We start from the raw sequence: 16199 nt of genomic DNA, 5'->3' as shown, positions 1-16199 counted from the left end.
AAGATTTTAACATTATCGCCCATCATGACTTCGATATATATAAATAACCTCCGGCTCCCCCAGGTCTCTAACTCTACCCTCCTTCCCACCCCCCACCCCCCTGTATCACCCTAACACTACCCATCCCATTAATCCCAACCAAAATAACTCACTGATAACTCATCCCACCCCAATAGGAACTGTATAAGTACCTGTAGAAATAATTCAAACTTGCTTGCCAGGATAGTTCTCGGGGCCGATCCCGGCGGCAAAGGTCTGGTGGGAATTCTATGCGCCTTTTCTACCGCAAATTGTCCAGATAGGCTACCGCCACCTACTGAATTTTTCAGCCATGACTCAATAAAATCAGTGGGATTGCTACCTTCCACCTTTTCTGGCACACCAATTATTCTCAAATTGTTCCTGCGGGAACGGTTTTCCAAATCATCCATTTTAAATTCAAGTTCTGCAATACATTGAATATACTTCTTTTCCCTCTTTAACAGTTCGGTAGTTTGATCCTCCACACTGCCCACACGTTCTTCCACCTCCTCCAATATTTTCTCCACTTTATGCATGGCAGAATTAAGGGACATCATCTCCACCTTTAAATCATCTACAAGCAGATTCAATGCAGCTAGAGCGGATTTACAGTACATCACCACAGCAAAAATGTCCTTCAAGGTCGGTTCCTCCATATTTGTCAACTCCGCAGTTGCAGCAAAGCCAGACTGAGCAGCCATTTCTGCAGACCTCAGGGCGCCACTCACGTGTGCAGCCTCCTGCCTCTCCGGGGACCCCCTCTCGACCAAAGCACTCAGCACCACACCATCACCTCGCAATTGCTCATCCGGGTCTCCCAACTCTCTAGGCCCCTCACACTCAGCATCCTGTTGCAATTTACCGGCCTCCTCGGTCCTTGCAAACTGCTCCAGTTTCGCAATGACCTCCAGCTTCCTGCGGTAAGCAGCACTTGTCTTTACCGCCTCCTCCTCTGCCACGGCGCCATCTTGGGATCCTCGCGCCCTCCGCAGGCGCCGGCTGTTTACGGCGGGGCATTCCCAGGAACGGCGCTCCGCTGTGCAGCACCACCGATGTCCCTCTGCTCACCAGGTCTTCCGGCACACACTTGGCCGGTTTAAGCATTCGGTGGCGCGGCCAAGGTATATAATTAATAGTGGTGCAGGGAGAGAGATCCGGCGCACTTCTGCTCACATTGCCCGCTAGGCCACGCCCCCATATTAAGTTTCTTTAGTTATGAATTATATTTCAAGCTTTCAAACATTTTGACAATTGTGTAGGCATATCATCAAGTAAAATTTCCCATACCGGGGAGCGGGATTTCTCTTGCAATCCAGCAGTAATTGTGAGTGAATGGTTAACACCAATCTTGTGCACACAGAGGTTTTTAAAAAAAAATTTTGAAGCAGCTCCACTCTTAAAATTTTGCTTAAAAATTATTTAAAGATTCCTTCTCTTTTCTACTGCAAAACCATTTTAGTACTCATATATGATCGACATTTTGAAAGCTTTTTTTACCTTTTTTCAAGTTTTTGAAAAAACAACTTTTAAAAAAGCATGTCACGTCTAAGAAGTGTCTCCTGATGGAGTCAGCTCCAACCTAGGTACTGTCCAATCAAAAGGCTGAAAAAAAATAATCTAAAATGCTCTAGGAAACAAAAACTTTTCCAAAACTCACCAAAGGAGGAGCGTTTCCTAAAGTGATTTCCATATGAAAACCTCATAGGCTCAGGTTCATGGTTTGCATTTTTTTTAGTCACTTTTGTTTTGTCTTGTGATATTTATTACGCAGAGTTCATAAACAAAAGTATATGCGGTTCATGCATTTTGTGGAAAGTCAAAAATTTACTTTTTTTTCTTGTCATTAACTATAATTTTGCACATTTTTAAGCAAAAAAAGTCTCATCTGTCAAGGAAAATGGGACTTTTTTGAGGAACGTGCCTAAGATCACTCCAGATGGCTTCTAGAGTGGAGTTGCCCAAATTTCGCAACTTTTTAAAAGGTTGCAAATAAAGATAGAGCTGAAAATATCTGGAATCATTAAATTCCACCCACAAAGCAGAAATAATAAAATAGGTGAGAACATATGAAATAGACTTAAAAAAATATGCAACTACAATAATGAAATGGGTACAAACAAAACAATGCACAAAACTCGTCAAGAAAAACAAGCGCAAAGGCAATGATGAATAGGAGCCGTAGTTTTTAACTAAAAAAAAATCAGGTTTCCCAGTAGTGCTGCTTTCTATGCTTTTGTCACCCATTTCCTAAATGGGCTGCACATCTGTCTCCCAGACTAACCGCCCCCATGGTAAATTATACTGGGATGTGCCATACGATGCCTTGGTATTTCCCAGAGTCACAAGATGAATAAGTGCAGTAATAGTTATTATGATAATTGTTAAAGTGCAGCCATGCTACACAGCTTATTATAGCAGCAATATTTAACTGCTGACTCATAGAAAGCAACAACAAACAACCTGGGCTCAGCCGATAACAAAAACACCGGGAGGTGAATCACTGAGTGAGAAAACTGCCAGTAACTGTAACTGTAACTGTGAGCGTGATAGAGAAAAACTAATTTTTTTTAAATATATTCATGTTTGTTTAAAGTGGACCTCGAGGAGGAGAAAAAACTGTTTATTTTCAGCCTCCTTGATTAAAAGTTCTGTCTACTACTAAATGGAACATTACAAGCAAAACGGATGCATTGTTATACCTAGTGTGGGATCCGCAGGGGTGGAGCTTGCTTGACACATACTCTCATTGGTGCTCTTGGAAATCTAGCCTACAGGTTTTCAGTTTTGCCCAAAGTGTTACTTTCACAACTAACAATGTCAATTTATACAGCTCGAAAGCAATTCTGCTCCCATTTGCTATGGAAAGGAAGATGGCAACAGGGTCTTAGAGTTGGATCATGCTTTTTTTTTTTTTTTTCCCCCCCTCTGGGGCATTGTCAGAGGAAGCCAATTGGGAAAACTGAGATGTGTCAACACCCACTGGGAGCTGTGGTCAGAGAAGCATCAATTGGGTACTACTAGCCTAAATAACTGGGGCTAGTTATATATTATAAGAAAATAGAAAACAAAATTAAGAGAATTACTTACTCAGTCGCAGTGGGAAATTTTGTATTGTATCGTTCTGATGCTCTTTGTGAGGGTGCACAGTGGGTACCCTCTTAATCACAGAGTTGCAGAAAAGCCATGGAGGACTCATGGCATTGCTGAATTTCAGAGTCACCTAACGAATTCATTGGTGCCACGTAATGAGTAGTTTTCACTGCAGCAAATTAGCCGCTTGCGGAGAGGTTCCCCTGGAAATAATAGGTGATCCTGGAGACACAGCAGGAGGATCCCCGTCCTCTGCCATCAGGGAATCAACGGGGAACCTGCGTAGTGGAGAAATATTGTCCCAGCGGAACATTTACTATGGTTTTTCTTTCTCTCCCCAGTTACATATGTATATACATTACCCTGCAAAACAGTCATAATAATTCATGAGTTTAATGTAAATCTCCGGCACAGGGCTGAGCAGCATGAGGCATGGAGATGGGGGGCTCAGGAACAGTATGTGGTCGCTGTAATCTATGGTCGTCCTTGTCCTGATGAAGGTCTCGCAGTCAGAGTTACACTTCAGCATTCCCATTGTTTTCTGCCTCCGAATGCAATGTCATTCTCTACATACCTGTATGTTATGTGCTGAGATTCACTCAGCGGGGACGGCAATTATTTATATATTATATACACAAAAAGCCGCGCGCACAATACTGCCGCTCGCTATTGTTACCGTGATCTGTAATCCATTTAATTGGATATTTAAAAAAACAACAACTGTGTGCTGCAAAGTATTCCCGCAGATAAAGTATAGGGTGGTAATAAATAGAGGCGTAAAATGGGGTAAAGAAATACAAACACCTTCCCCCCTCTTACAAGGTTTACCAATTTTATACTATAGAGGTTGTACAGGTATTTTTCTGATACAGAGCTCCAGATCCACAGCTTCATGTGTTAAAATTCTGCTTTCCTGCAAATACCAATAGAAGGAACTCTCTAAAGACAAATGTAGTCAGCTTTAATTGAGCTCAATTAGAAGTCTGTCGACATTAAATGGACACTGCCATGGAACACATATCCATAAATCATAGAAGCAGGCCCCACCACTGGGATGCATATCAGTTAAGAACAAAGTGTGAGCCATGCGGAGCTGTTCCCCCCCCATTATAGAACACTGAAGGGGAGTGTAACACCATATTCAACTGTGAGTCCTGTGTATCCTACTATTGATATGCCATTCTCATAAGACAACCCCTTTAAAGAAAACCTGTCACCATATGAAAAGTGGCTAGATTTGGTTCTTCTGAGTATAACATTTTTTTTCCTAAATCCAACACACGGCCCCCGAGATACATGCATTTTTATTTACGGATTTCTGTAGCTCACAGGATCCTCTGGGGCGTGTCTTTCAACTTCTCTGCATAATTACCCTGTGAGCTCCGCCCCCTTAATAAATACAATCAATATTAGGAAATAGAAAAACCCATATCTCTGGAACCGAATGGCGGAATTTAAAAAATAAAAAAATGTAATACCCAGGGGAACAGCGGGAATTAAATAAGACCTATCACTAGCCACGTTTGACCTGGTGACAGGTTCTTTTTAAGTGCATACTAGAGACAGCTGCAATGTTTTCTGGTCGGCCCCAGAGTAAAAAATGTCATGACCTAGCGCTATGTCACAATTTTAATTACAGCCCCATTTCTAGACACAGCCAGTTAGAAATTGCTTTATGAAGGGTCAATTATTAGAGCCCGTTGGACTCTGGTCTTTGGGTTCCCCAGGTAATTAATAGTATGGGTGACTAATGGTTAAACCAGACTCTGTAAGATTTGAAAAAAATATTTTAAAGATTCTGTCCAAAGGTTCTGACACTACAAAAAGTATCGCTGAGTGCCACACTCAATGCTGTCTCAGAGAAGCGCCCGGCACTACTTTCCCATCATCTGCATACTGAGTATAGTCCGAATTAATGGGTAATTTTGTGAAACTGGGTAATCTGAAGTAAAAAAAAAAGAAAACTAAATTCCCTGGAGAAAAGGACCCTGCATGTTGTAAAGTGTTTCCATTGGCGTATTCTGCTGTATTGTCACAAGGTGACACCGGTAGTCACCACATTACTGTGTGCGGCCGCTGGAGCCTTCACTAACGAGGTTCTCATAGCGGAAAATTCCTCGCGGCACAAGACGAGACACTTAAATAAAACAATGATGCGACTATCGACCTTCCTGTAATTAATGGTAATGAATCGCCTGCCAGCTCCGCTCTAGTATTTTACTAGGCAAGAAAAAAAATTGAAACATTTTTTGAAAAAAACTTTCTATATCTCCATCGCTTAAGTAGCTAATTATAACCGTCACCTGATGTTTCTATGGGATCAGAACCTAAAGTGACGGATGAAAGAAAAATGCTTTGTTCTTTGTAGTGTCGAAGGAAATTAATTTCCGGCTGGCTTGTGTTTTTCTCTGAGGCAGATATTGATGAGTGTGCAGAAGGGATCATTCAGTGTCACAACCATTCCCGCTGTGCTAACCTTCCGGGATGGTACCACTGTGAGTGCAGAAGCGGCTTCCATGACAATGGGACCTACTCCATTACTGGGGAGTCCTGTGTTGGTAAGCGAACCTCACTCAAGTCAACTATTTTTTTTCTTCTTCCTCTCCTGTCTTCTCTCTTCTGCATGGTAACAGCCAATGATAAGTCTAAAATGTTGAATGTGTTTTTTTTTTCAATGTTATTATATATATTTTTAAAATTTTCCATTATTATATATATTAATAAATCTTGCAATTTTCATAGTCTAGTTCTAGACTCTCCTACTACTTGCTGTGTAAAGCAGTCTCAGTGTAATAGACCCAATTACAGTAAGTGATAACAGCTCTATATAGAGTAGATAACACAAGATTCCCCATTCACAATAGGTGATGTCACAGCTCACCTCCTCCTCCTGTACAATGACAGATAACACCTCTATATACAGTAAATAACACAGGACCCACTATTCACAATACCTGTCACAGCTCACCTCCTCCTCATGTACAATGACTGATAATACCTCTATGTACAGTAGATAACACAAGATCCACCATTCACACTAGATGTCACAGCTCACCTCCTCATTCTGTACATTTACTCATAACACCTCTATATACAGTAAATAACACAGGATTCATCATTTACAATACATAATGTCACAGCTCACCTCCTCCTCCTGTACAATGACTGATAACACCTCTATATACAGTAAATAACACAGGATTCACCATTCACAATAGGTGATGTCACAGCTCACATCCTCCTCCTGTACAATGACTGATAACACCTCTATGTACAGTAAATAACACAGGATTCATCATTCACAATACATAATTTCACAGCTCACATCCTCCTCCTGTACAATGACTGATAACACCTCTATATACATTAGATGACACAGGATTCACCATTCACAATAGGCGATGTCACAGCTCACATCCTCCCCTTCCTGTATAATGACTGATAACACCTCTATATACAGTAAATAACACAAGATCCACCATTCACAATAGGTGATGTCACAGCTCACCTCCTCATTCTGTACATTTACTGATAACACCTCTATATACAGTAAATAAAACAAGATTCACCATTCACAATACATAATGTCACAGCTCACCTCCTCCTCCTCATGTACAATGACTGATAAAACCTCTATATACAGTAAATAACACAGGATCCACCATTCACAATACGTAATATCACAGCTCACCTCCTCCTCCTGTACAATGACTGACAACACCTCTATATACATTAGATGACACAGGATTCACCATTCACAATAGGCGATGTCACAGCTCACATCCTCCCCTTCCTGTACAATGACTGATAACACCTCTATATACAGTAAATTACACAGGATCCATCATTCACAATACGTAATGTCACAGCTCACCTCCTCCTCCTGTACAATGACTGATAACACCTCTATATACAGTAAATAACACAGGATCCATCATTCTTAATAGGTGATGTCACAGCTCACATCCTCCCCTTCCTGTACAATGACTGATAACACCCCTATATACAGTAGATAACAGAATCCACTATTCACAATAGGTGATATCACAGCTCACCTCCTCCTCCTGTACAATGACTGATAACACCTCTATATACAGTAGATAACAGAATCCACCATTCACAATAGGTGATGTCACAGCTCACCTACTCCTGTACAATGACTGATAACACCTCTATATACAGTAAATAACACAGGATCCATCATTCACAATAGGTGATGTCACAGCTCACATCCTCCCCTTCCTGTACAATGACTGATAACACCATGCTATTGGAACCCGATGCACTCCCTATAGTTACACCACTGTTTAAAGACAACTTGTATAGAGAAGTAGACCAATCTTGTGGAATCGCTGTTGGTTGCCTTCATGCTTCACAGAGAATACAGAAATGCATCTTTCAGAGCTGACAATTTACAGATACTCTAAAAAAAACAAAGCACAACAGGCTGAGGACAGAAATGGCTTCAGATAACACCAGCTTTCAATAGTGGCCCCTGCCCCCTCTGCTGATGGATTCATAGGAGAAAATAATTAGTAGCTTAAGAACAGTTTTGTGAAATATAGGCATGTACCAAACAGACAAAGCCTAAGATAGAAACAAAGTGTCCGAATACTCTGCAATAAATAGCAATAGTGCATGAAAATAACACGTTATTAGTGATGAGCGAATGAGCTGGGAATAAGGTGTTATCTGCGCATGCTTGTGTGCTAACCGAGTGTCTTCCGCATGCTCAAATAATATATTCGAGTCCCGCGCCTGCATGTCTCATGGCTGTTAGACAACTGCAACACATGTAGGGATTGCTTAACAAACAGAGATTCCTTGCATATGTTGCACCTGTCGAACAGCCATGATACAGGCAGGCGCAGGGACTCGAACATATTATTTGAGCATGCGGAAGACACTCGGTTAGCACTCGAGCATGATCTGATAACACCTTATCCCAGAACGTCCGCTCATTATTAGTTAACATAATTTTGATTAAAAAAAATAAGATACAGACCATCCCTGGACATTACATTTATATAGCTCCCCATGACTGGGTGTCCATTAGTCGGGGTCCTGGATCTGATCTGTCCTTATTCACATTTATGTCACTTAACACATAGTAAGCTTTTAATACTAAATGTTAGGACCATCCCAAATAGGGTTACCGTGACGTGGTGGGATGGCTTTTATGTTTGTTTTTGTTTTATCAAAATGAGGATAACCAGGTACCATATATTGTTTTCATGCACTATTGCTATTTATTTACGGCAGGGTATTTCCTCATTTTGTTTTTATTTAAGGTTTTGTCTATGTAGTGGCCAGTGTGAATATGCGCCTACACGCTGCATGCATACCAACTTATATTCCGGTTCATTTCTTTAAGTTTTATATACTAAAACATGCAAAACTCTTCAAAATGCACTAAAAATATACCTTGAAAATACACTCAAAGTGCCCCACATGAGCCACACAATACTAATTTTACTTACGTTGGGAGCGGCGGTCTGACGCTGACTACTAAAGTTAAAGGGTATTACCATCTTGTGCCTTGGTTCCTACTGGGAATTTGTCAGTAGGATCAACCCTTCTACGCAGTCTAGCTTATATATGGTAATGTAGGACATAGGAAGCTTAATAAAATGATATAAAAGTATCTGTGATCCAATGTCTTAATGCAGAGAAATCCACATTTTTCTTAATATGTAAATGAGCTGCTATGATTTATGGGAGGGGCATAGTGCTTCCTGAGAATCTGTCTGCAGAGGTTATTTTAAATGAAAGGCGGCGTCACCAGTGTGAGACACGTAATGACTGACAGTCTGCTCTCCTTATCTACACGTCTCACACTGGAAACTCCTCTTGGAGGCAGATTCTTGGAAAGATCTATGTCCAACCCATAGATCTTAACAGCTCATTTACATATTAAGAAAAACATGGATTTCTCTGGAATAAAACATTAGATTGCATATATCAAGGAATCGTTTTATTCATCTTCCTATGACCTACATGTCCATATAGACGTCTTAGGAGGGTTGATCATACTGACACATTCCCTTTAACACAGCGTGGATGCCAGTCTTACCAATTGGACTTGAATCTGTCTCAGTAACGAGGTCCCATTGTGGGCTGCCTTCAGTGGAGAGGTGTCCTGAATTTCCACCACCTCCCCACCGAAAGCGGTGTACTCTGGGGGGTCCGAACTTGAGATAGATGCAGATCCCATTGTTGAGGTCCACATCTACAAGATGAGAATATCCTGATAAATTCATGGTCTACAATGTCCCTAAAGGTTCACATACTTTAGAGGAAAGATGGACAAACCTTCCAATTTTAGCTATGTAAATGAGGACATCCCGACAACCCAGGGGAAAGAAGGATTTCACCAGGGGTGAACAAATCATTGGTGCAGCCGCTCACATGAAGAACAGGGTTGCCCAATCTCCCTGGAGAATGAATTAAGCTGAGTCCATTGACTTCCATAGGAGTTACAGAAACAGATACAAGTGTTTCCGCCCCTGTTGTGAACATAGGCGCTTCCCCAGAGGTGCATCGTGCATCTGTCAGACATTTGTGGTATTTCCCGCACTCCACGGTGATTGACTCACAGTTATGGATGACTTGATAGGCTCAGATTAGATTAGTTCCTCCAATAACCTGAATAGCGCCATCCGTCTACGGAACAATTAATTCTAATACACCCAGGTCTAATTTCATGGAAAAATGTGGATGGTGCCGCATATATTTCTCAGGATTTCTTGCATGCTTTATTGGATTATAGCTGAAAAATTCCTGTATAATTTCTCTGTGAAATAATGCGAGTTCCTTGCTGAATGTTAATGCTGTTCTGTCTTTCTGCCTCCACATTGCCTCTTCTATCTACACTTTGCTTTTATTGGCTTTTTGTATCAAAATGTTGTTTGCATGAGACCGAAGACAATTTTGGGGAGACGTTCAGGTTTTGGTGTCACGTTGCAACCATTGACACAAAGTTGCAAATGTTTTCAAATGTGTTGGATGTTGTGTCGCAGGACACTTCATGTGTTTTTTTTTCTTTCACAAATATTTTCACAAAAAGTTTCAAACGTTCTTGATCATGCGACTTGCCTGACAGCAGCTGTCGTGGCCCCAGTATTCATTTTTATTATATGGCGGGGTAATTTATAGCTGGACGAGGCAAACTCTATAAAGTAAGGTCATTCTGAAAGAACATTCCCCCATAGAAGATCAATGAACATCCAGCTCTTCTACCAAGAAATAATAATGCCTTCTCAGAATTGTATTGCCTTTCCTCTAGTATTCCTCCTGCATCCGCTCACTGTATCGAGGGGGTCCCAGAGTTTAGTTATTGACTTGCAAGACATACCATCACTTTTTAAAGATGGGACTTTTTCTTTAACAGGAGTCTGTCTTCATGAAATGACTGTTCAAACGAAGCACAGGCGCTCGGTACACCCCTACTGTGGCCAAAGAATCCAGTGCGCCTTCCCACCTAATTGTTTTCCATCCATCTCCTGTCCTCTCTTCCTTGATTGACAGCGCTGGCTTTACAGGAGCTAAAGAAGGGCAGAGATAGATGGAAAACAAAGTGCACCGAGTGCCTTTGCTTGGTTTGAACAGTCATTTTGTGCTTACAGATTCCCTTTAGCGGGAAGCTATCAGAAAATGACCTATTGTTTAGATAATTTTTTGTGTCACATATAATTAAAAATAGCAAAAAATGGGGGAGGGGGGTTTAAGCAATGTTTATTGAAAATTAATAATCTTGCAATTTTTACACGGATCCATGGGGCTATTTTAAACTCATATTTCCTGTCCTTTCAGGAACAGTTTCCAGCAGGTTCCATATCATCAGAGGCAGGATTACAATGACTGATAACACCACTATACACAAGTGATAGCACAAGGTCCACCAATCACAACAGAGGTCACAGCTCACCTCCTCCTCCTGTACAATGACTGATAACACCTCTATATACAGTAGATAACACAGGATCCACCATTCACAATAGGTGATGTCACAGCTCACCTCCTCCTCCTGTACAATGACTGATAATACCTCTATATCCAGTAGACAGCACAGGATCCACCATTCACAACAGGTGATGTCACAGCTCACCTCCTCCCCTGTACAATGATTGATAACACCTCTATATACAGTAGATGACACAGGATCCTCCATTCACAATAGGTGATGTCACAGCTCACCTCCTCCTGTACAATGACTGAAAACACCTCTATATACAGTAGATAACACAGGATCCACCATTCACGACAGGTGATGTCACAGCTCACCTCCTCCTGTACAATGACTGATAACACCTCAATATACAGTAGATAACACAGTATCCACCATTCACAATAGGTGATGTCACAGCTCACCTCCTCCTGTACAATGACTGATAACACCTCTATATACAGTAGATAACACAGGTTCCACCATTCACAACAGGTGATGTCACAGCTCACCTCCTCCTGTACAATGACTGATAACACCTCTATATACAGTAGATAACACAGGATCCACGATTCACAACAGGTGATGTCACAACTCCCCTGCTCCTCCTCTCTTCACAGTATCCTTTGCACACGCTCATTAGATACATCAATACACAAGATAGGGTCGAGATCTGACCATTGTGGCTAATCGACATGTTATTTACTGAAACAAAAGTAAATATGAGTCTAAAAAATCCCCACTGTCCAGTGCAAAAATTGCAAGTTTTTTTAAAATTTTATTACAGATTATGCTATGTAAAAGACAAAAGAATGAATTTAACACAAAAAAAATGATTTAATCAATACGTCATTTTCTGATGATACATTCCCTTTTTTTACTACCAGAAACAGCCCAGGTGACAAGTAACAAAAATGGCTGATTTTTTGAGAGAAAAAAAATAACTTTTTTCTAATCCTAGAAACTAGTGATGAGCGAGTATAGTCAGTACTCGAGATTTCCCGAGCACGCTCGGGTGGTCTCCGAGTATTTCAGCTTGCTCGGAGATTTAGTTTATGTTGATTTTGGCGCATGATTTACGGCTGCTAGGCAGCATGAATACATGTGGGGATTCCCTAACAAACAAGCAATCCCTGCATGTGTTCAAGTTGTCTAGCAACCACAAATCATGCAGCTGCATCAACATAAACTAAATCTCCGAGCAATACTGAAATACTCGGAGACCACCCGAGCGTGCTCGGGAAATCTCGAGTAACGAGTATCGCTCATCACTACTAGAAACCTCTTTAAAATAAAAGAATGAGCCTTTGACTATAGTGATTTAATTTGGAGAGAGCTGGAAGTGTCTGCAGGTGGGTGACCGAATATCACTCAAATATGGCCGACTGTAGCTAAAAACGACTAAAACTACACTTCAGCTAAGTCAAATACTATGCAAACTGATGAATGGAAAACTCAGTGTATTATTTTTCCTGTGTGTCAGGACTCTGAACATTTTTTATTACCTTTTGTGCATTACTGCCCTTTTCCAAGACGGCGTCTTTGGTCTCATGTGCACTGTGTCTTCCTGCTATAAAACTCCACCCCGGCCTTCAGTCTGTGCTAGATTATTCTGCCTTGCATCCAGCTCCTGACTCTGGTGACTCCCTGGCTATATACCTGCTCCTGTGAACCTGTGTGGTGATCCTGCTACTCTGCTCTGAGTTCCTGCTGCATACATCGGTTTCCAGTAATCCTCCTTCATCTGCTGCTCGTGTTTGTTTCCATCTGCATTTGCTGGACATGTAAGCTGTTGCTGCTCTGCAAAAACCTGAGACTATTACCCAGGCCTCCCTGGTTGTGCTAAGATATTATTTGAACTGCTTATAAGCATATCTATCTGTGTTTGGATTAAAACAAGGACTTATTCGTGTCAAGTGGATTAAAACAAGGACTTATTCGTTTCAAGTATCCTCAAGAATAATTGTGCTTCATAGACTTTCTGCATGATTGCATTTTCCTCTGAAGTTCCCTATAGACTGCTAAGCTGCGTTTAATATTTACACCAAGTGTTGTGGACTTGAGTTTCTCTCTGCACCTGCTTGAATCACCGTGTGATAATATAGACTTTATCACTTATAAAACTGTGTCCTGTAGTTGTCTGTTATGGTTTCCAATGGCAAGGAAACATCAGAAGCATAGAATAAACGGACAAGCTCTCGGGTGATGGAAACTAGAGCTGACCGCGATGCTAAACCTACACACCACACTAGAAGTAGCCAGGGGGCATTCCTGCGTTGTCTCTAGATGCCGCGCGCCAGCCGGAGAACTAACTACCCCTGGTAGAAGAAAACACAGTCCTGGCTTGCCTCCAGAGAATGTCCCCACAGGAGATAGCAGCCCCCCACATATAATAACGGTGAGAGCAGATGAAAAGACACACGTAGTATGAAAGCAGATATAGCACAGAGAGGCCCGCTAACTAAATAGCAGAAAGATACAACAGAGGACTTCGCGGTCAGCTGCAAAACCCTTCAAAACACCATCCTGAAATTACCTTAACTCATGTGACAACTCATGCCACTGGAGTGGTAATTTCAGCCCAACAAGAGCTTCCAGCTGCAGAGATTCACATAAGTGCAAACTGGACAAAACATACAAAAATAGACTTAAGGACTAAAGTGTCCAACTTAGCTGAGCAGAAAACTGGGAGCAGGAACATGCAACAGAATCACTCTGGATACATTGATGGCCAGCATTAGAATGACTGAGGAGCAAGGTTAAATAGGATACTCCCACATCCTGATAGGAACAGGTGAACTGAAGGCAAAGCTTGCAGGACACCAGTACCACAAGAGACCACCGGGGGAGCCCACGAACCGAATCACAACAGTACCCCCCCCTTAAGGAGGGGGCACCGAACCCTCACCAGAACCACCAGGGCGATCTGGATGAGCCCTATGAAAGGCACGGACCAAATCAGAAGCATGAACATCAGAAGCTGTAACCCAAGAATTATCCTCTTGACCGTAGCCCTTCCATTTCACCAGATATTGAAGTCTCCGTCTGGAAACACGGGAGTCCAAGATTTTCTCCACCACGTACTCCAATTCACCCTCAACCAGCACAGGAGCAGGAGGCTCAACAGAAGGCACCAGTGGTACCTCATACCTCCGCAATAATGACCGATGGAAGACATTATGGATAGCAAAGGATGCTGGGAGGTCCAAACGAAAAGACACAGGGTTAAGAATTTCCAAAATCTTATAAGGACCGATGAACCGAGGCTTAAACTTAGGAGAAGAGACCCTCATAGGGACAAAACGGGAGGACAACCACACCAAGTCCCCAACACGAAGACGAGGACCAACACGACGATGGCGATTAGCAAAACGCTGAGTCTTCTCCTGGGACAACTCCAAATTGTCCACCACCTGCCCCCAAATACGATGCAACCTATCCACCATGGTATCCACTCCAGGACAATCCGAAGACTCCACCTGACCAGATGAAAAACGAGGATGGAACCCTGAATTGCAAAAGAAAGGGGAGACCAAAGTGGCAGAACTGGCCCGATTATTAAGGGCAAACTCAGCGAACGGCAAAAAGGAGACCCAGTCATCCTGATCAGCAGACACGAAACACCTCAAATAAGTCTCCAAGGTCTGATTAGTACGTTCCGTCTGGCCATTTGTCTGGGGATGAAATGCAGACGAAAAAGACAAATCAATGCCCATCCTGGCACAAAACGCCCGCCAAAATCTGGACACAAACTGGGATCCCCTGTCGGAAACGATATTCTCCGGAATACCATGCAGCCGAACCACATTCTGAAAAAACAGGGGCACCAACTCAGATGAGGAAGGCAGCTTGGGCAAGGGCACCAAATGAACCATCTTAGAAAAGCGGTCACACACCACCCAAATGACGGACATCTTCTGAGAAACAGGGAGATCAGAAATAAAATCAATAGAGATGTGTGTCCAAGGCCTCTTAGGAACAGGCAAGGGCAACAACAACCCACTAGCCCGAGAACAACAAGGCTTGGCCCGAGCACAAACATCGCAAGACTGCACAAAAGTACGCACGTCCCGAGACAGGGAAGGCCACCAGAAGGACCTAGCCACCAAATCTCTGGTACCAAAAATTCCCGGATGACCTGCCAACGCAGAAGAATGAACCTCCGAGATGACTCTATTGGTCCACTCATCCGGCACAAACAATCTACCAGGCGGACAACGATCAGGCCGATCCGCCTGAAACTCTTGTAAAGCACGTCGCAGGTCTGGGAAGACAGCAGACAATATCACCCCATCCTTAAGTATACCCGTAGGTTTAGAATCACCAGGGGAATCAGGTTCAAAACTCCTAGAAAGGGCATCCGCCTTCACATTCTTAGTACCTGGCAGATACGAAACCACAAAATTAAACCGGGAGAAAAACAACGACCAGCGCGCCTGTCTAGGATTCAGACGTCTGGCCGACTCAAGATAAATCAAATTTTTGTGATCAGTCAAGACCACCACCTGATGTTTAGCACCCTCAAGCCAATGACGCCACTCCTCGAATGCCCACTTCATCGCCAAAAGCTCCCGATTACCGACGTCATAATTTCGCTCGGCGGGCGAAAATTTTCGAGAAAAGAACGCACAAGGTCTCATCACTGAACAATCTGAACTTTTCTGCGACAAAACCGCCCCCGCTCCGATCTCGGAAGCATCAACTTCCACCTGAAAAGGAAGAGAAACATCAGGCTGGCACAACACCGGAGCAGAAGAAAAACGGCGCTTAAGCTCCCGAAAGGCCTCCACAGCAGTAGGAGACCAATCTGCAACATCAGCACCCTCTTTAGTCAAATCAGTCAAAGGCCTGACAACGCTAGAAAAACCAGTTATGAATCGACGATAAAAGTTAGCAAAGCCCAAAAATTTCTGAAGGCCCTTAAGAGAAGTCGGTTGCGTCCAGTCACAAATAGCCCGAACCTTCACAGGATCCATCTCAATAGAAGAGGGGGAAAAAATGTACCCCAAAAAAGAAATCTTCTGAACCCCAAAAACACACTTTGAACCTTTAACAAACAGAGAATTGGTCCGCAAAACCTGAAAAACCCTCCTAACTTGTTGAACATGAGATTCCCAGTCATCCGAAAAAATCAAGATATCGT

At 42.5% G+C, this 16199-nt stretch overlaps 1 protein-coding gene across 4 annotated transcripts in view; it reads left to right on the top strand.

Annotated features, from left to right (window-relative positions):
• Positions 1–16199, top strand: part of NELL1 (neural EGFL like 1) — a 988017-nt gene that overhangs the window by 861654 nt on the left and 110164 nt on the right. For 2 of the 4 annotated variants that reach the window (XM_077287195.1, XM_077287194.1), the window contains one exon: positions 5529–5669. The exons of the other annotated variants lie outside the window; for them this stretch is intronic. In XM_077287195.1, coding sequence (XP_077143310.1) covers positions 5529–5669 — 141 coding nt within the window. The remainder of the gene's footprint in view (positions 1–5528; positions 5670–16199) is intronic. 4 annotated transcript variants of the gene reach the window in all.

This window comes from Ranitomeya variabilis, chromosome 2, assembly GCF_051348905.1.
Source record: "Ranitomeya variabilis isolate aRanVar5 chromosome 2, aRanVar5.hap1, whole genome shotgun sequence".
NCBI lineage: Eukaryota > Metazoa > Chordata > Amphibia > Anura > Dendrobatidae > Ranitomeya > Ranitomeya variabilis.
This window is presented reverse-complemented; position numbering and strand designations above follow the sequence as displayed.